The 18,849-nt window shown below is 35.4% G+C and overlaps 4 protein-coding genes across 11 annotated transcripts; 2 read left to right on the forward strand and 2 right to left on the reverse strand.

Moving 5' to 3' along the window:
• Positions 1-412: 412 nt before the first annotated feature.
• Positions 413-2,042, reverse strand: LOC148313363 (zinc finger Y-chromosomal protein 1-like). The gene has a single exon (XM_088264321.1). The coding sequence runs from the start codon at positions 1,980-1,982 to the stop codon at positions 507-509; it is 1,476 nt and encodes a 491-aa protein (XP_088120447.1). The 5' UTR covers positions 1,983-2,042; the 3' UTR covers positions 413-506.
• Positions 2,043-3,469: 1,427 nt separating this feature from the next.
• LOC148313364 (uncharacterized) lies at positions 3,470-5,306 on the forward strand. The gene has a single exon (XM_088264302.1). It carries the CDS (start codon positions 3,800-3,802, stop codon positions 5,282-5,284), a length of 1,485 nt encoding a protein of 494 aa, XP_088120428.1. The 5' UTR covers positions 3,470-3,799; the 3' UTR covers positions 5,285-5,306.
• An 847-nt stretch (positions 5,307-6,153) lies between these two features.
• LOC148313365 (uncharacterized) lies at positions 6,154-12,539 on the forward strand. Of its 8 annotated transcripts, none has more exons than XM_088264386.1 (6): positions 6,154-7,438; positions 8,628-8,860; positions 9,227-9,377; positions 10,028-10,177; positions 11,646-11,813; positions 12,397-12,539. In XM_088264386.1, the coding sequence occupies exons 1-6, from the start codon at positions 7,366-7,368 to the stop codon at positions 12,489-12,491; spliced, it is 870 nt and encodes a 289-aa protein (XP_088120512.1). In that variant the 5' UTR covers positions 6,154-7,365; the 3' UTR covers positions 12,492-12,539. The 8 variants fall into 8 exon arrangements, with proteins under 8 accessions (XP_088120512.1, XP_088120528.1, XP_088120544.1 ...); XM_088264402.1 differs by having other exon boundaries at positions 6,916-7,092; XM_088264418.1 differs by having other exon boundaries at positions 6,952-8,253.
• A 1,350-nt stretch (positions 12,540-13,889) lies between these two features.
• On the reverse strand, positions 13,890-18,456 carry LOC148313366 (proteasome subunit beta type-5-like). Its single transcript, XM_088264441.1, has 6 exons — positions 18,268-18,456; positions 18,052-18,150; positions 17,844-17,943; positions 16,128-16,321; positions 15,226-15,364; positions 13,890-14,342 (listed from the first exon to the last, which is right to left on the reverse strand). The coding sequence occupies exons 1-6, from the start codon at positions 18,409-18,411 to the stop codon at positions 14,161-14,163; spliced, it is 858 nt and encodes a 285-aa protein (XP_088120567.1). The 5' UTR covers positions 18,412-18,456; the 3' UTR covers positions 13,890-14,160.
• Positions 18,457-18,849: the final 393 nt, after the last annotated feature.

Here is an 18,849-nt window from a genome sequence, read left to right on the forward strand (position 1 = left end):
AATTACATGATGGCAAGGTAATTTGTGTTATGCTTTAGGTAATATTATTTTCCCAGGGTAATATTATATTAAATAAATATGGTGAAAAAACCCTGTATGTTTATTGTGACCCCCAGAAATCTAACATATTAACCACTACACTAGAGGCAGACAAAACAATTTTGTTATTTTTACCTGCTGAATTAATACCACCCGCCGCCATGTGTAATGGTTAGCGTGTTTAGCTACCGTGCTGGAGGTCCGGGGTTCGATTCCCATTGGAGGATGAAAATAAATATTAGTGATTTTACACTCTAATATTACCCTAGACTGGTCCCTGCAACGCAGGAGTGATGAACTTGCCTTTATGTAAGTAACGTTCAAGATAACGCTGCGTCAACACGATACAGCGCCCTATGCACCATGCATATAAGGGTTAGAATCAATAAGTTTTCTTGTAAAGTTTAAAGCTTATTCATTGGGATAAGTGCAATAAAAATCAAGTAAAATATTTTAATTCTTTTATTTCACTTTTCTAATTTCACTATTATTCCTTTCTTGCATCTTTCGCAACAGTCAGCTCTAACATGCTTCACGAGATCGCTTGAACGGAAAAATCCTCTCGAACATTTCTGACAGACATGGGTTGGACGCTTGCTGTGGACTTTCAGCATGTGATAATCTAATTTAAACCTCAAAGCGAATGCGGCGGTGCATGACTCGTGAGGGCAAGCGTATTTATTCGAATCACGGTGTCTAATCAAATGTCCGGTCAGGAATCTTTGCAATGAAAATCTTTTTTGGCAAATATGACATTCAAACGGTTTTTCTCCCGTGTGCGATCGCATATGTTCGGAGAGATTGGAATATGACTTATTGCATTCCTCGCAATACCCCGAACGTTCGGAGTGCTTTACTTTGATATGCGTTTTAAGATTAGGCAGTATTCTGAATGCCATTCCACATTTATCGCAGACGTGCGGTTCTACCGCTATGTGCATATTTTTTATGTGTTGCGCGAGAATGGTTTTAGTTTTTACTGGTGTATTACAAATGTGACAGACAAATTTCTTCTCAATGGTGTGAACGGATTTATGTTTCTGCAGAAGGGAGCTGGATGCGAACGCCTTTCCGCACGTTTCGCAGGAGTACGGTTTTTCTCCTGTATGGCTTCTGATGTGCATGATGCGAGTATTGGATTGTGAGAAAGCCATGGGACAGAGTGGACATTTGAGGGGTTTTTCCTTGGTGTGAATTCGCATGTGCACTATAAGATGACTCTTTGTAAAGCTCGCCTTTCCGCAGATGTCACAAATGAACTCTCTGCTTGTTGATTTCTTCTCTGTGTGAAGCCTCTCGATATGTTTGTTGAGTGTTCCTTTGACAGCGAAGCATCTCTCGCAAGAGGCGCACTGGTAAGGACGCTCTCCGGTGTGCTTTCTGTTGTGAATCAACAAAGCCGATCTGCTTGGAATAGACAGACTGCAAATCTCACACCTAAATAACTCTTTTTTGTTTACTTTAGATTTTTCCTCCTCTTTGGGTGAATCCGTTTTTGAATAATTTATTTCAGATTTTAAGGAAATAGTTCTTTTGTTTTTAACTACATGTATATCTTTAGCGGAAGTGCGTTTTATGCAAACCTCATCATCACTTTCTTGCTCTTTCTTGCATTCTTTTATTGACACCAAATTGGTAGGGAGGCCCTCGCTTTCATTTAAGTCATCATTGACTTCATATTTAAGAGTGACATCAAATTTGAAGATATCCTGTAATTTACTGTTTGATAAACGACATTTTTGGTTGAACTGAATAACTACCATGAGCTCATCTATACAATCGTCACAAATAATACTGGGTAAGTCTTTGTGTTGTATTATTTCCAATCCTGTATACTCCCTAATCAGATCGCTATACTTTGTGGAATCTCGCATTTCGAAAACAGAGCTACCAGATTTATTTTCTGCGAGGCATATTCGGCACGTGGAGTTTATTTTATTCATATTAATTTTTTAATTGCATATAGCAAATGCAAAATTATGTCTTGACAGTATTTGACTGATTCTGACTTTTGACGTTCCGAGCAGTGTTACCAGTATTACCCAAACATTTCGCCCTATAAAATGTGTTAACTAGTACCAACTTATTTTTCCTTAAATCCATTGCAAACGAGTGATTTTTATTACAGTTTTCGATTATCGGAATTCTACACCTTTATTTTTTTTATTAATGATTTACAAAAAAATAAACGCACAAACTATGTTTTTATTTTATTTTAAAAAAGTACAACATACAAAAACATGTTTTTTGTACAATATTTATTATTTTTTTACTTCTACAAAAAAATCGTAAAATTCCATGAAAAAGAACAACTAACAAAACAAAATTATTCCAAAAATAAATACATAAAAAAATAGTTACATGGCGGTACACATCAAAATAAAAATAACACAAATCAAAAATATCTTCATTGTAATTTAAAAAAAAAACAACTATAGACGCTTTGCGTGTCTGTTTTGGTACTGACTCGGAACAAGAACAGATATGTATCGTATAGTTGCATTAGCCATCCGATATCTTCCCGGTGACCGACAAGTTTCCGATCGTAGTTGGACGTTTGAGTTCGTTTGGCCGAGCTGAAATCATTTAAATATCAACGTTGCGTCGGAATCGGAGCTGTTGCGGCGATTTTTCACTGCTTTATGGAGAATCGGGTCGTCTGTTTTGTCTGTCTGACTATTTGAGTTACCGGTAAAAAAATATTGCTTATCTCCAATATAGACAAAATCTAATACATACCTGTTTTGGTCGAATGAATTTGAAATGCAACAAAGTTGCACAACCTGCTTTCATTATCCGTAGTCATTAAAAATTCAAAGTAGATATAAATGAGCTGTTTAAAAATAGATAGTTTGTAAATCTTAAACAGATCGTATCAATCACCCATATCATATTTGAGGATCAAACAATTTTCTTTCATTTTAATTTTATAAATGCATGCTGTAAAATTTTCCCTCGGCACGGGAAATTCAGTGAAGGTACATTTTTATAATTTGTAATTATTTGCATTATGAAATAAATAAATAATTATGTACTATACAATGGTAACATTATTCGGAACTGCAGCTGAAAAAATCTAACTCGTAGTGATATTAATCGAAATATTTCAATAACCGAAATTTATTTTCTTATAAATTCGACGAAAATGATTAAAAATTTCCTGAAGATCTTTTGGTTTTACGGTTATTGAATAGGATAATATTGCGATGTTATTTTTTTCAAAGCAAGGGAAATTTGTGACGCTACAAATTCGCCAGAGAAGCGCCTGGTTATATATATTTTATAATAAACACCCCCTTTTTATTATAATTTCTCGGCCAATTTTTTTTACTCGGGAACTTTAATTGTACCATCCTTCTTCTTCTTTTTAATGGCTTTTCACCCATCTTGGGTGTCTCGGATTAATGAAATCAAACGAAATGTTAAGTCCAAGAAAATCTAGCGAATGAAAGTTCGAGATAATCATTAAAGCGGCCTTGAGTATTTTACAAAAACAGGGTTGTATATGTAATCCAAAATTATTTTTATTTTTAATCGAATCCGTCACTCGAGAAGGTTTGCCGATTGTCTCGGATTAAATTTTCCAATGAATCTTTCGGGAGTGCTCTCGAAGTGATCGAGTATTTTATTAATCGAGTATTTTAATCATTTTCATTCGATTTTTCAACCGTAGGTCGAAACGTCAAAGGTGAAAACAATATCGTGAAAATATTCATGAAAGCGAAATGTATGAATTATATTTGTTATATTCAAATTGAAAATGAATATGGATAAAATAAACTCTACGTGTCGAATATGCCTAGTAGAAGATAAATCTGGTAGCTCCGTTTTTGAATTGCAAGGATCCACAAAGTATAGCGACCTGATAAGGGAGTATACAGGACTGGAAATAATACAACACGATGATCTGCCGTGTATTATTTGTGATGAATGTACAGATGAGCTCATGGTTGTTATTCAGTTTAACCAAAAATGTCGTTTATCTAATAATAAATTACAAGATGTCTTTAAATTTAATGTACCCCTCAAATACGAAGTCGATGATGCCTTAAACGAAGACGATGTTCCTATGAACTTAGCTTCAATAAACAAATGCAAGATAGAACAAGAAACCGTCGACGATGAGGTTTGCGTGGGACCTCTTCATTCTGCTGAAAATATAGATATAGTTTCAGACAAAAGAACTCTTTCTTTAAAAATTGAAAGAAATAGTTCAAGAAAGAATTCAATTAAACGGGACGGGAAATCCAAACCTAGCAAAAAAGACACGTTTAAGTGTCAAGTATGTAGTTTGTCTAGTTCAAGCAGATCGGCTTTATTGATTCACAACAGAAAGCATACCGGAGAGAGGCCTTACCAATGTCCCTCTTGTGAGAAATGCTTCGCTATTAAAGGAACACTCAACAAACATATCGAGAGACTTCACACACAGAAGAAACCAGCAAGAAGAGAGTTTGTTTGTGACATCTGCGGAAAGGCCAGCTTTACAAAAGGTGACCTTATAGTGCACATGCGAATACACACCAAGGAAAAACCTCTCAAATGTCCACTTTGTCCTATGGCTTTTTCACAATCCAATACTCGCATCATGCATATTAGAAGTCATACGGGAGAAAAACCATATTCTTGCGAAATATGCGGAAAGGCATTCGCGTCTCGCTCCCTCCTACAGAAACATAAATCTGTACACACCAAAGAAAAGAAATTTGTTTGCCACATTTGTAACACGCCAGTAAAAACGAAATCTATTCTCTTGCAACATGTGAAGAATATGCATGTACCGGTAGAACCGAATGTTTGCGATAAATGTGGAATGGTTTTCAGACTTCTGCCTAATCTTAAAATGCATATTAAAGTGGTGCACTCGGAACGTTCCGGATATTGCAACGAATGCAACAAATCATTTTCTAATCTGTCTGAACACATGCGAACTCATACCGGAGAAAAACCTTTCAAATGTAATATCTGCGAAAAAAGCTTTTTACTGCAGAGAAGTCTGTCGGGCCATTTAAGTAGACATCGCGACTCTAACAAATACACTTGTCCTCATGAGTCATGTACTGCTGCATTCCCATTAAGGTTTAAATTAGATTATCACATGCTGAAAGTCCACAGCAAGCGTCCAACCCATGTCTGTCAGAATTGTTCGAGAGGATTTTTCCGTTCAAGCGATCTCCTGAAGCATGTTAGAGCTGACTGTTGCGACAGATGCAAGAAAGGAATAATAATGAAATCAGAAAAATGAAATACAGAATTAAAATATTTTATCATGATTTTCATTACACTAATCCTCTGACCTAGTAAATAGTATTACAAATATTTTGCGGGAAAAATTCATATGAAATAAACAGGTAAAATGGAATATTTAACAAACTGACTTCCCAATCTGAATCGATATCAGTACATGATGGTAAAAGCTTCTAATTCATCTTACCATCATCTGAACGTTGATTGACACAAGTTCTGTTTAAATTTTCATTTTTTAAAAGAATGTTGAATGGCTGGTACTAGGCAAATTTGGGAGACGAACGAGGTAAAAGGATAACAGTCTTTTTATTTCTCAGATCAGGATCAAAACACAAAGTCTTTTTATTTCTCAAAATAATATCAAAGGATAACAGTCAGTTGTTCGAAAACAGAATGCACATTCAACAATGGAGACATTCTCCAACCCAAAAAATAGTTCCACATCTAGCAGTGTAGTAATATAATTTAAGAGAAAAATCAATCAGGTTGTTGCACCTGAAATGTCGGATTTTTTACGAGTGAAATAAAAGGCCGCAACTCTCGAGTGAAAATTATTTATTTTATGAAGTAAACGTCATTTACTCTACCAACGTCCTGGGAGATTAAAAATTATATTCAGCCATTTTTCTTTTAAACCTCAGCTATTGTCACCAGCCTCTGACTTATTCATTTTCCTGAATGCATTATAGTCTTGTAGTCATATATTCAGTATTTTAATTTCCATTACCCTTTCAATTTTCATTACGAGATATAAATTTTTCCAGCAGTTTTTAGGTGAATATGATTCATAAAAACATGGGTTTTATCATTGTAAAGGCAACTGGCATTATGGAAATAGGGATTGCAAATAAATAAGAAACATTTTGGAAAGTAATCTGAGACTTTGGGACAAAAACCACATATATCACAAAACCCATTTTTTACAGTAGGACAGTAAAAACAAAATATTTTTGTCAACATTTTATATATCGCAGGATATTTTTCATATCTGATTTGAGGGACATAGAAATTTCAATAACATTTTCTTTCTGCGGAATCTAAAAATGAAATTATAAAATGTTGGACATTTGTTATTTTTGGCCCAAAGTGTTAAATTTTAATGTTTATTAATATTGAGCTATTAATAATATGCATATATTATTATTTTAAAAGACTCAAGATTTACAGGTCACATTCAATCACAAATGAACCAGAGTAACTTAAAGGTTTTGCATCTCAGTTTATTGCTATTTGCACTCAGATTCCTTTTTTTATCTGGTAGGATTTATTTCCTAAACTTCTACCCCTTATGTGCCCCATGACGTGAGTGCAGTGGTTTGATAAAAAAATATTTAATCAAATTTGTTATTCTCAAACATCTCGTATACACCACTATGTAATACCAAGTGATGAAGACTGTTATTCCAGCGGTTATTATGCTGATTTTAATTCAACGCGGACGGTCTCTTTCTTATGTCTTTTACCGCAGTTAGTTTTAAGATGTCTTCCGAGGTCAGATAAACGGAAAAAGCCTTTTGTGCAAACCTCACAAATGTGGGTGTGTTTCCTGTTGTGAATCTTTAAAATGTGATAGTCTAAGCTAAATTGCTGGGAGAATGCGGCCGTACACGAGTCATGAGGACAAACAAATTTGTTTGAATTGCGATGTTTGATCAAGTGCGCATTGAGAGTCCGCTGTATAGCAAATTTTTTGTTGCATATTTCACATTCGAATGGTCTCTCTCCATTATGCTTCCTCATGTGTTGGGATATATTGATAAATGTTCGTTTGCAATGTTCGCAGTATCCGGAACGATCTGCGTTTTTGTGGGTGTGAATTAATACTATGTGTTGTTTGAGGCTGCCACTCGACTTCAATCGTTTGCCGCATATGAGGCATTTGTATTTCTTTTCGCCCGTGTGAACGGTCATGTGTCTTGTTAGAGTGGTGTGGGCTATGAAACGCTTCCCGCACAAGTGACAAGCGAAAGGTTTCTCTCCGGTGTGCACTCGGATGTGGGACGTGAGGGCTCCCGTTTGTACGAACCTCCGAGGGCAGTGCGGACATTTGAAAGGTTTTTCTGTATTGTGTATTCGCATATGAACAACAAGATCCGCCTTTTTGACGCTGCACTTTCCGCAAACATCGCAAACATACTGTCTTTCGATATCCGTATGTAATCTGCTAATGTGTTCCTTTAATGTTCCACGAAGCGCAAAGCACTTTTGGCAATCCGGGCACTTGTAAGGTCTCTCTCCAGTGTGCGTTCTACTGTGAAGCAATAAAGCCGCCCTACTCCTAATTGATAAATTACATTCCTCACATTTAAACATGTCTTTTTTTACTGTTGAATCTTTAGTGAAACTCTTTGGATTAGGTTTTAATAACTTAGGTTCTTTAGATCTCGCACATTTTTTCTTCACTTCGACATCTTCTACATAATCTTCATTGCGATCCGGAGATTCAGCGCAAGTCCCAGAGTCTTCGATTTCCTCTTTTATTGTATCATCCTTTATATCGCTTACATTGACAGCTTGGAAATGTACAGGGAGTTCTTCTGCCTTCACCTCATCATTACTAATTTCACTTTTAACATTTAAATTGAAAATTTCGTTTAGTTTATCATTTGAATGTCGACATCTATCGTTAAATTCAACAACGACCATGAGATCTTCTCTACAGTCGTCACAAATTATACTTGGGAGGTTATCGTGTTGTTTTATTTCTATTCTTGTGTATTGTTCGATCAAATCACTGTATTTCACAGAATTATGCGGTTCGAAAACGGATGTGCCGGTTTTTCCCTCCGTTAGACAAATTCGACACGTTGAGTTTATTTTATTCATTGTAATCATGAAGTTCATTTGAGTTTATTACAATAACAGCTAAATTCGTCCGAATTTATTCGACTAACTTGACACAAATCCATTTGACATTTAGTTCCAAAATAAAGGACAAGGACGTCAAATATTTCTACAGGTAAGCAGGTAGGTCCATTTGACTTAATATCATGAAGTTGGCAAAACTGAAGTTTTACTGCTGATCGCTGTTTTGACGTTTCGCCGACTGACTTTCGGTTTTGAATTAATTTTGTGGGGGAAAATATGTAAATAAAATCGATCAAAATGAAGGCATTTTTTAAGCACATGTTAAGATACAAGAATAGTGTAAAACGGAATTTTTCTTTGAGTTCTACGCATTTAAATAAAAGTTAGTTATTGAGAGGTTATGTTAAAAAAATATATGTATTTATCAATGATAAATTATATGCGCATGTCGATTTCCCGCCTTGAACGGATATTTAATTAGCTACTGGCTTCTACCGGCTTACTATAATTTAACTTAAATTACTATTTTGCAGATGTTGTAATAGAAGATTTCAATGGTGTCAGAACAATTTGTATAAATAGACCATCTAAACGAAATTGTTTAAATGTTGAAACTTTAAATCAGTTATTAGAAGAATTTAGAAAATTTGATGAAGATAGCAGTTGTAAAGTTGCTGTACTACATGGAGAAGGCGGAAACTTTTCTTCGGGATTTGATATGGAAGAGATTGCAGAAAAAGGATATGCACCTTTTCTAGACGTTGTGGTGAGGATAATTTTTGTTATTTATTATTTACTTTATCCAATGATGAATTTGTTTGAGGTTTATCAAAAAAATAATAAAATGGTGACACCCTAAGGGCGTTTGTCCACTACACGGGATTTGACCGTCCGGCAGTCCGGTTTTGAAAAATGAAAGCAACTACGACAGTTTAGCGTGATCGAATTTACGCGCAACGTGTTCACGCACCGATCAAGAGCACCGATCCGAAAAAATATGGACAAAAGCACAAGCCAATCTAAGCCAATCGTCGTTTTAAAACGCTAACTGATGTGCCGGGCGCTAAAATTACACATGTTACGTAACGACGAAATGCTCCGGTCAGTCTCCACCTTAAACTTTGTTTTTTAGGGTCCGCTTGAGGGACAGCCTCTGTGTAGAAAGCCAATAATTGCAGCGGTTTGCGGTTACACGGTAGCGGAAGGGTTTGAGTTGGCTCTCGCTTGCGATCTCAGAGTCATTGAAGATACCGCTTCCTTAGGAGTTTTGGGTAGACGTTTTGGTCAGTATCCTCCCTGTTTATTTTGTTTTTTTTTTTTGAATTGCCTAACGTCCAAGTGACTCTGAAATCTAGCTAAGGCTTATGCAACACCCCTTATCATGACCCTACTCAGGCTCAAACTTTTAAGTTTCATAGCCTATGCCTACTCGTGAGTGGATTTACTCTTTATGTTCAAAGTTACTTTAATTTCATGTAATTCATGAGTGAAAATTCTTGGCAAAAACCCTTGCTATCTCGCTAGAGGCATGAGTTTATAAGTCTTTGAAATTGTTTTTAGATTAGCTAGGATTTTTTCATCACCCATCCCGATAAATCAAGAGTCTACTGTAACTTGATCTACCGTAGAACGGGGCTACTTGAACTTTGATGTGTTACTTGAGCCCAGTACAAAAAAAATATTTAGATTGTGGTATCGATCAAAGTATCGTGACAATAAGTATCACCTGTCAGGGAAACAGTGAATCATGTCGATACGTTCATTGTTGTAGACCAAATACAGATCTAAATATTTTTTTTGCACGGGGCTCAAGTAACACATCAAAGTTTAAGTAGCCCCGTTCTACAGTATTTGTTTTCAATATTCTTTGGACTAATGGTTTTTGTCAAAACTTTGTTTAGAATACCTGTATTTTAGTATTTTTTATTCTTAGGTGCGCCATCAGTTTTGGGTGGTGCGAAAAGATTGTCTCAGTTGATTGGAGGTTCGAGGGCCCTTGACTTGACAATAACTGGGCGACTTATCACTGGGACTACAGCTCACGAGTGGGGATTGGCAGCCAGGAGTGTTTCCACTGGAACTGGTATGTACTATATGGAATATCATAGAACTGATGAATTATTACTGCGTAATTCATATCTGCGTTATTAAGATGATACATACAGTGAAACCCAGATTTAACGTTTTCCCGCCAATTGCTTCTAATTATTTCAGTCGTGATTTATTTCAGTATGTGTATTGGTCAGCACGCTCGGCTACCGTACTGGAGGTCCCGGGTTTGATTCCCAGGGCGGGTCAAATAAATATAAGTGATTTTTTCACTATTATTATTATTCATTTATTCAATATTACTGGTACCGGAAGTGGAGGGCTGATCACCTTTCCTTCATGTGTTAACGTTCAAGATAACACTGCGTTTAATGATGCAGTGCCCTATGCACCGTTGGGGTGCGGATAAGGGTTTGAATGAAATGAAATGAATGTGTTTACCTGCTTTTAGGGTTTTTTCCCCGCAAATTATGTCAAAAATATTCAAAATATGTGAGTTACGACAGTGAGTTGGTGCAGTACGATAAACTTGAAGAGATTAAATAGTGGTTGGTCAGTGCGTGGGCCAGCAATGTTCCCATCGGTGGTTCGATCATTCCTGAAAAGGAATTGCACATTGCCAACTGACTCTATATCCAAGGATTCAATGGTGAATGATGATGGATGGATTGATCGCAGTAAAGTACATGGAGTGTCTTAAAACAAATTTGTCAAGCACTGGTGGCGTTTAAAACGGAATTTTTAAATGTGTATACAGGATTAAAAAATAATTACTCAAGAAAACAACTAACTTCTTCATGGATAATTTTGTGATGATTGGTTTGCTTCTTTCATGGCTGGTCTCCACTTGTCTCTTCAATTCGGTGTACCCGCTACAACGCAATGTCGGAAATAATTTGGCCCATGTAGATTAAGCGGGGTCATCCTCTGTAGTTTGTGCCTTCGCACATGCCTTCCGCAATCGTAAGAAGCAGGCCTGGGGGTCCCATATTATGGCCCATCAATAAAATAGCACAACACTGGGTCATCTGGCTCAGTGTTGTGCTATTTGATTGAGTAAGCATCTAGACTCCCCAGCCCTACTTAATACCTCGTTCCCAAATGTTCCGACCAATGAATCTCCAATAAATGCCTTCAGCCGCCCCGTTCTGCCTGCCTGATACTCCATGTTTCACTTCCATATAACAGTATGCTCCAGACTAGAGTTTCAATTAAGGTTTTTCTTATTTTTAAACTTATATAATAGGATTATTCTTATTATAAGTAACCTAAAAACTAATTTACATGATTTTTTAAAAATAAAAAATACAACATTGTTTTTTCAATACCCTTTTGCATTTTTTCTCTATTTAGGTTTTTTTTTTCAGTCCTTTAAAAAATGTAAAATAGGGGTTTCACTATATTATACATATTGATATTTGTGTAATCTTGCATCTATGAAAATATGATGAAACTTTTCCAGTATTATATTTCAACATGTATAACTTTAATTTTTTTTTCAGCACTAGGTCAAGCTATAAATTTTGCAGGATCCTTGACTAAATTTCCTCCAAGTGCTTTACAGTATGACAAACTGAATATATACGAATCACAAGATATGTCGGAACTAGAAAGGTTAAGAGTAGAGGCAATTAAGGAAATGGATTTAAATTCCGCTAAATTCAAAGAAGGTAAACTTAAAAACAGTCATCTCTTTTCTATACATGTTGATACTTTACATTCACATAGTTTTACTGATTAATACATAACTGTTTTCATTGCTATTGTGACATTACAGACTGGTCTATGAAGATTTGTGATTTAGTCAGTAAAATCAATATTCCACTTTGTCCAAATATTCATATTTTTTCCATCAATTTCTATTCTACATTTAAGACTTTTCTTGACCTTTCCGGGATTACAAAAATTGATGTCCGACTTTCTCTGGGGAGTGGGTTCTTTTTACATGATTTTTATTTTCATTAAATCGATGAACATATTATTAAATTAGAAATTATATTAAAATAATTTAAAAAACAAAAAAACACATATTCAAAATACTTTTCAATTATGACAAAATTACTTTCAAATATCCACAGATGTCATTGATATACAAGTTACATCATACTAACTGACAGACGGACTTCGACATTCATTAACACCCATACTCCTTTTAGGAAAATTGGTACCGGCGTTCATTTACGTCCATGCTCCCGGACTGGTAACTTAAGATCAACATTTTTTTTTACATTATGTTTTTTATTTGATTTGCAGGAGTTGGAAAGCATGGATCTTTTAAAAATTTAATGATAAAGGATATCTCACATTGGGAACAGGAGGATGCTTTTGAACAAGGAAAATTAAGATAGTACATATACATAACGTGTATAGTTAGCAAATACAGATTTTTTAAAGCTCATCTTTTATTAATGTAAAAATACTTCACACTAACACATCGGTTATGGTGAAGTTTGACACGGTCAATATTAGATCGCATTGAAAGAATGAAAGAAAAGAATGGATATTTTTGTATTATAGTGACTTCTATCAGATACACATCAAAGCAAGACAAGAAATTAGGCATTTACAACATGTTTTTTGTATATGAAGTTGAAGGTAACCGAGATGCAAAAAAAATGTGCATACCGCCGTGCGACATAAGGTTTTTGAAACTCACAAATATTTGCACGCCGAAACAATATGTTAATAGTGACTCCGTTGGGAATGAAACTTGAAACCTGAGTAAGTTAGATAAATACAGTAATACCCTGCTTAATGCCACCCCTATTTATGCTGTTCCGCAGTATTCACCAAGGAATGGAAAAATGCAATCTTTTACTCGGGGACTTCTTAAAGGTGGGGACTGACCGGAGCATTTCGTGGCAACGTCGCTCGCGGCAAGTGCTCCGACTATGAATGGAGCGCTCGGCTCGCTGTACTGACTATACAAACGCTTGCGTCGTAACGTAACACGTTACGAAATGGCTCCGGTCAGTCTCCACCATAAAATTTATGCGTGTCGACTGTTATGGTCACAAGTACGGCGTGTCGACTCCCAATTAGTTTATACCATTTTGGGTATGTTCATTCCCAATAACTTTATATATGTAGTACAATACTGTTTTGTCGTTAGAAACGCATTACTTTTTGTATATAATTGCGATAATTGAATACTGTGTATAAAAATGGCAGACGTGTGTGCAAGAAAGTGTGTTATTTTTCTGTACTGTTGTCATTTAAATATCGCTCATTCCTTTCAACGTCATATATCAAAAAACTTTTTGTTTCAGGAGATCGTTTTTAAAGTTTAAAAATATAATAAAATGTATTAAAAATAAATACCAAGCCACTTATTAAACTTTTTACTGTGCAACAGATCTTTTTAGGTACAACCTGGATGTTTTTTCTCCATTTTAAAAATATTTGGTATATTTAAAAAAATAATTAAACAATACCTTTTCTTCAAAATGCAAAAACAACACTTTCTGCCCTGTAGCGGGTAAATATTAAGTTAAAAATATGCCGCTTTTGCTGGGATATAGCACATTTTCTGCGTATTCCGAAAACATGCAAAACTGAAAATTGACGTTTTTTGATATATGACGTTGTTGAAAGGAGTGAGCGATATGTGGAAAATAGACTCCGCTTAGCGCTGATACGTTTAGCACGCCATTTGCTGTCACGGATTACCTGTGCAAAGCAGGGTATTATTGTATGTATGTTACCTCTAGAATCATAAAAATTAATATAATATAAATAAAACAATGTTTAGTAAAAAAAAGAAGATATATTTCAAATTAAAAAAGCCACATCCTTAGTGAAACATTGGTGTATGGTTTTACCTGTGCAAAGCAGGGTATTATTGTATGTATGTTACCTCTAGAATCATAAAAATTAATATAATACAAATAAAACAATGTTTAGTAAAAAAAAGAAGATATATTTCAAATTAAAAAAGCCACATCCTTAGTGAAACATTGGTGTATGGTTTTACTAAATAAGAAAATTGTAATGTCTCAATCGTAGTAAAAATATTGATTAGGTCATCGCAACCTCAACAGGCTTCCCTTCCTTATCAGCTTGATACTTGTAATGGAGGTCCATGCAGTCGTCATCGGAGATGCGCTTCCATCCGTTGACCGTCATGTGGTACACTCTGACGATGCCTCCGGAGTATGCATCACGGTGGGTGGCATGGTAGATTGCTCGGCGACCAAGTTCTATGGAAAAAGAAATACATATTTGTAAATAAGTCAAATTTATAAGGGAACTAGAAAACTATGCAATTTGAACTCCGTAAAACCATCAGAGGTATATCTAGTAATCATTTAAGATAATTGTCACACATCAAATTGATGGTTTTGTAGATGGGAGACATTTGCTGGTATCCCAAGATATTCTTAAGGGCTAATGCTAGTCAAAAGACATCCAAAACTTTATTTAAAAAAATAATGGTATATATTGCACAGTCCTCGCATATTTTCTGGATCTTACGCCTAAGCGTTTTATGGCGTTATATGTTTTTACAAACTTTTCGGATTTCATTTCCACTATCACTATTTCCTACATATACTATCGGAATTCACAATTTTTCTCTCTCTATGTATTATGTATGAATTTCATTCGCGAGGAGGGGACGAGTTAGTTCCTCAAATTCAATAATAATATTATAGTAAAGAATTACTGCATAAAGAATAATGCAGAAGCATTTAAGTTTTATTTTATATTGTAGTAATATCTGGACTAGGATTTTATTTTATACTATAGTAACATTCCGTTATAAATATTTTTCTGAACTTAAAACCACAATTAGGAATTGATAAAATATTTATTCAGGTAAATTGACTTTTTTTTTTACTTTTTCGAGTTTTTGTGGCGTATGTTCAGAATATTCTTCCAAATCATATACAATTGGAAGCATTACAAGATTTTTTTTTACATTTTGAGGGATGTGCCACAATCCTTGTTAATGCTTAAAAGCCCTTCGTGATAACTTGGTACATATCTGCAGAGTAAATCAGTTTATTTTTTTAAAATACTTTATATTAGGTATTCAGGGCTTAGAATAGTTTGATCAGGAAATAAAATACAAAATGGTGTTACCAAAGGCTTCTTCGTCACTCATATCCCACTTGAATCCCGAGTCGAACACTCCGAGAGCGTAGATAGACCCGGAACCCGCTGAGAAGCACTTCCCGGGAGTCCTGGTGCCTTCCGAGTCTACATAGTACAGGTTGGGCCCCTGCCAATAAAGACCATATTAAAAAATATATATTGGAACGACATATTCTTTCAAACTGAATTGTTATTACATTTGTCATTTTACATATGGCTTACATCTGGTAGTATGAAAGTCTTAATGGCATGACTGATTAGAAATACTACATGTATTTGTATTATATCCTTTAATTTTAAAACAGACTTTTGATTGTTTGTGATTATAATTTTAAATGGATGAGGGTAAGACGCAGGGGGTAATGATGCTCTTTTCATAAAACAATGAAAGTTTTAACGTGTTTAGGGAATACAGGCACAAATGGGTTTTAATTAGTTCCCTGTACTCGCATGTGTTGATGGAAACAGCAGGATTAGAAATTTCACATGTGTTATCGCTGCTTCTTCCTAACTAATGTAAGTTCAGACAATAGATCTAGGACATTAGTTATGATTTATTTGGAGTCCCATCCCAGTAAAAAAAATGTACGACGCGGAGTAGGTGTATTGTTTTAGCGTTTGAGCTCTTGTATTTTTTTTTTGTAGATTGATATATTCCTTTCAAATAATATACTAGATCTATGGGACGAATATATCGTACGTTGTTTCATTTTTCATATCATACAATAAGTTGGGTGTGTGTTTTGATCTCCGCCAAACCTGTGAGACTGACTCACCGAACCCCTGGGGTTCGATTGAACCCAGGTTAAGTACCACTGATTAAAAGTATAAATATGGAGTTCTACAAAATTATTGCAAAGTCAATGAAAAAACAAATATTGGGGTCTTACCCTCTTGTCCCACCCGGCTAGCATCATGCCCATACTGAGCCCCATTCCCTTGTAGCTGTACACCAGGTTGGCCATGAGCTTGGAGGCAGCGGCAACACTGATCCGCTCCCTGTTGCGCAGCTCGTACAGCCGGCACTGCTTGGCCAGCACGCGGTCCCAGTACACGCAGTCTGCGGCGCCACCCGCCAACGTTCCTGATTAAAGCGATATATTTTATTTATCTTTGAGATGTGCAAAGAGTAAATTCAGCACGGGAGAGAATCTTTTGCAAAGTCTGAATCCTTGGTGTACTCAAATCGTGTCACCCACAGGGCAGATAATTAAACAGTATCAAGCTATATATTATTATGTTTCTTATCTTCATCTGCACCTAATTGTGCATAGGGGACTGCATCGGATTGATGCAAAGTGAACACATTGTTTGCGGGAAATGCTTAACAACTTCTTTTACATACTGATGGTAGAGAGCGGGAGACGATTATAAGGATTTATTTTTAATTTTTAAAGGAATAAGCCGCAAAGCCTCTATTAGAGGCTTGTCTGCAGGTAGGATAGTAAAGATAGGTAAGGTTAATGTGAAAAATACATCACAAACACCCAGACCATTTGAAAATAAAACTTTCTTGAATTAATTTTGCACTTGGCGGGAATCGAACCCGCGACGCCAGTTTCGCAGTCGAGTATCTGCCCAACTACGCCACAGCGCCTGTGTTTTATTTGCTTACTTTTGGTAGAGCACGAGAGACGCCAATAAACATTGTACATATGGATATTGGGTGTTGCAATTACATGTGATAAATATACTGAGGGTCGGGCGGCAGACTGTCCGAGTGTAATTAGGGTCGAGGTTGATGAAAAAAATAGCCCAATAACAATGAGTTAAGTTGTATATTAATTATTAGAAACCAAGTCTTACGATTCAGGTACCAGTCCAGGGTAATATTGAATAAATACAGTAGAACCTCTGTTATCCGGATTTTTGATTATACAAATCGGTCAAGGTAAAATAAACATAAAAAATGTTAATTTACAAAACGCACATTGTATCTACCGTTGTTACGTGTAACGCGTAACATTTTGGTCGTTGGTTATTGTATTGTTCTCACTGACACTCTGGAAAATATAAGTTGTCTTGGGTAACATTTGCAGTATTCGCGATTTAGCAGCTTCAAAAAGAAATGAATGAATGAATAGCTTGAAGCAGAAATTGATTGATATTTTTTAGTAAAAATTATTTTATATTGTAAATCGTGAATTTAGACTAAAAATCATAAATTTTTCTATATCCAGATTACCTTCATCCACAATTAATAATAATAATAAAACCCTTATCTGCACCCCAATGGTGCATAGGGCACTGCGTCATATAAACGCAGTGTTATCTTGATCGTTTTACACATGAAGGAAAGGTGATCAGACCTCCGCTTCAGGTACCAGTCTAGGGTAATATTAATTAAATATTACAGTGAAAAAATCACTTATATTTATTTTACCCCCCTTGGGAATCGAACCCGGGACCTCCAGAACGGTAGCCGAGCGTGCTGACCATTACACTGCGGAGGCAGACATCCACAATTAGTTTGGATAATTAAGATTCTACATGCACTTGATGATATGTCATTTAATTTGTGACTGTAGCAAATAATTTTAATAAACAGTAGATAATTTTAAGACTTGTTGGGCTTAAGATTTGTTTACGTATCATTTAAAGCTTACCCAATAGGAAATCATTAATCTCTACAATCTTCTTCATGGATTGTGAACCGATGAATTGCCCGCCTGTGGCACGAGAATCCACTGCCAATACTACACCACCCTATAAATGGTAATTTTCAATAAAAAACTTGTTGAAATCGACGATGAATAGCGAATAAAAAGTATTTTCATATTGTAAATATCAAATAACAAGATAATGACAAGTTACCTGATATTGAAATCCTAAGGTAGTCGTTCCGTGGTCAAAATGCATCTTGATTCCTTTTCCCGTGCCATCGTCTTTAAATCTACTGAGATTTTCGGCAGGCTGTAAAAACAATAATGTTAAAATATCTTAGTGCGATATGTTCATTAGAATTCGATGCAGTTATTAAATACATATAATGATTGGCAGTTTTGTAATTGCACATAACCTAAGACTTACGTTTGGAAAAGGCGGTACGCTTAGTTCGCAGTTAGCGGTGAAATTTCTGGTCTGGTTGAAAACATCACTGTTTATTTCGTTATACCGGTCTAAGGGGCTAATGTTTAGTTTACTTTCCAAGCCACAATACTCGATTAAAGCCATCTTCAGGATCCAACAATGACAGCAAGAATTACAAAAAGTTGTGACAAATGACAAGCGACAAAATGAATCTGTAGCCTGAAGTAAGCAACGGAAAAATAAAAGGCGCCAACTTAATAATTATAAATTGGTAGATTTAGTAAGTAGGTACCTAGAAAAAAATAAATGGGGCAAGAAGTAGATAAAAACTAAAAAGCGTCAAATGGTGATAAGATCTTTTTTTGTATTAACTTTATATTATTTCTATTTTTTTTTATCTTTGAAGCATATTTTTCGGATTAAATTTGAAAATATTATATGTTTTTAAAAAAGTATTTTTTATCAAGAAAAGCGCCTAAAATACATAAATCTCCGTGCCTTACTATAATTTAGAATCAAGTAAATTTGTTGCAATGCAGTGTATTTCCTTAGAAATAGACAGACGAATATATTTTTATTGCA

The sequence above is a fragment of the Brachycentrus maculatus genome, unplaced genomic scaffold (assembly GCF_059751285.1).
Source record: "Brachycentrus maculatus isolate JH-2025_06_01 unplaced genomic scaffold, ASM5975128v1 h1tg000015l, whole genome shotgun sequence".
In the NCBI taxonomy this organism is placed as follows: domain Eukaryota; kingdom Metazoa; phylum Arthropoda; class Insecta; order Trichoptera; family Brachycentridae; genus Brachycentrus; species Brachycentrus maculatus.

Coding starts and splice junctions, on each gene's coding strand:
- LOC148313363 (XM_088264321.1), bottom strand. CDS start 1,982: ATGAATAAAATAAACTCCACGTGCCGAATATGCCTCGCAGAAAATAAA.
- LOC148313364 (XM_088264302.1), top strand. CDS start 3,800: ATGAATATGGATAAAATAAACTCTACGTGTCGAATATGCCTAGTAGAA.
- LOC148313365 (XM_088264368.1), top strand. CDS start 8,392: ATGAAGGCATTTTTTAAGCACATGTTAAGATACAAGAATAGTGTAAAA. Junction 8,861..9,226: donor CACCTTTTCTAGACGTTGTG/GTGAGGATAATT, acceptor TTTGTTTTTTAG/GGTCCGCTTGAGGGACAGCC. Junction 11,814..12,396: donor TTCCGCTAAATTCAAAGAAG/GTAAACTTAAAA, acceptor TTTGATTTGCAG/GAGTTGGAAAGCATGGATCT.
- LOC148313366 (XM_088264441.1), bottom strand. CDS start 18,411: ATGGCTTTAATCGAGTATTGTGGCTTGGAAAGTAAACTAAACATTAGC. Junction 17,944..18,051: donor CCTTAGGATTTCAATATCAG/GTAACTTGTCAT, acceptor TACCATTTATAG/GGTGGTGTAGTATTGGCAGT. Junction 16,322..17,843: donor GATTAATGATTTCCTATTGG/GTAAGCTTTAAA, acceptor CGCTTTAATCAG/GAACGTTGGCGGGTGGCGCC.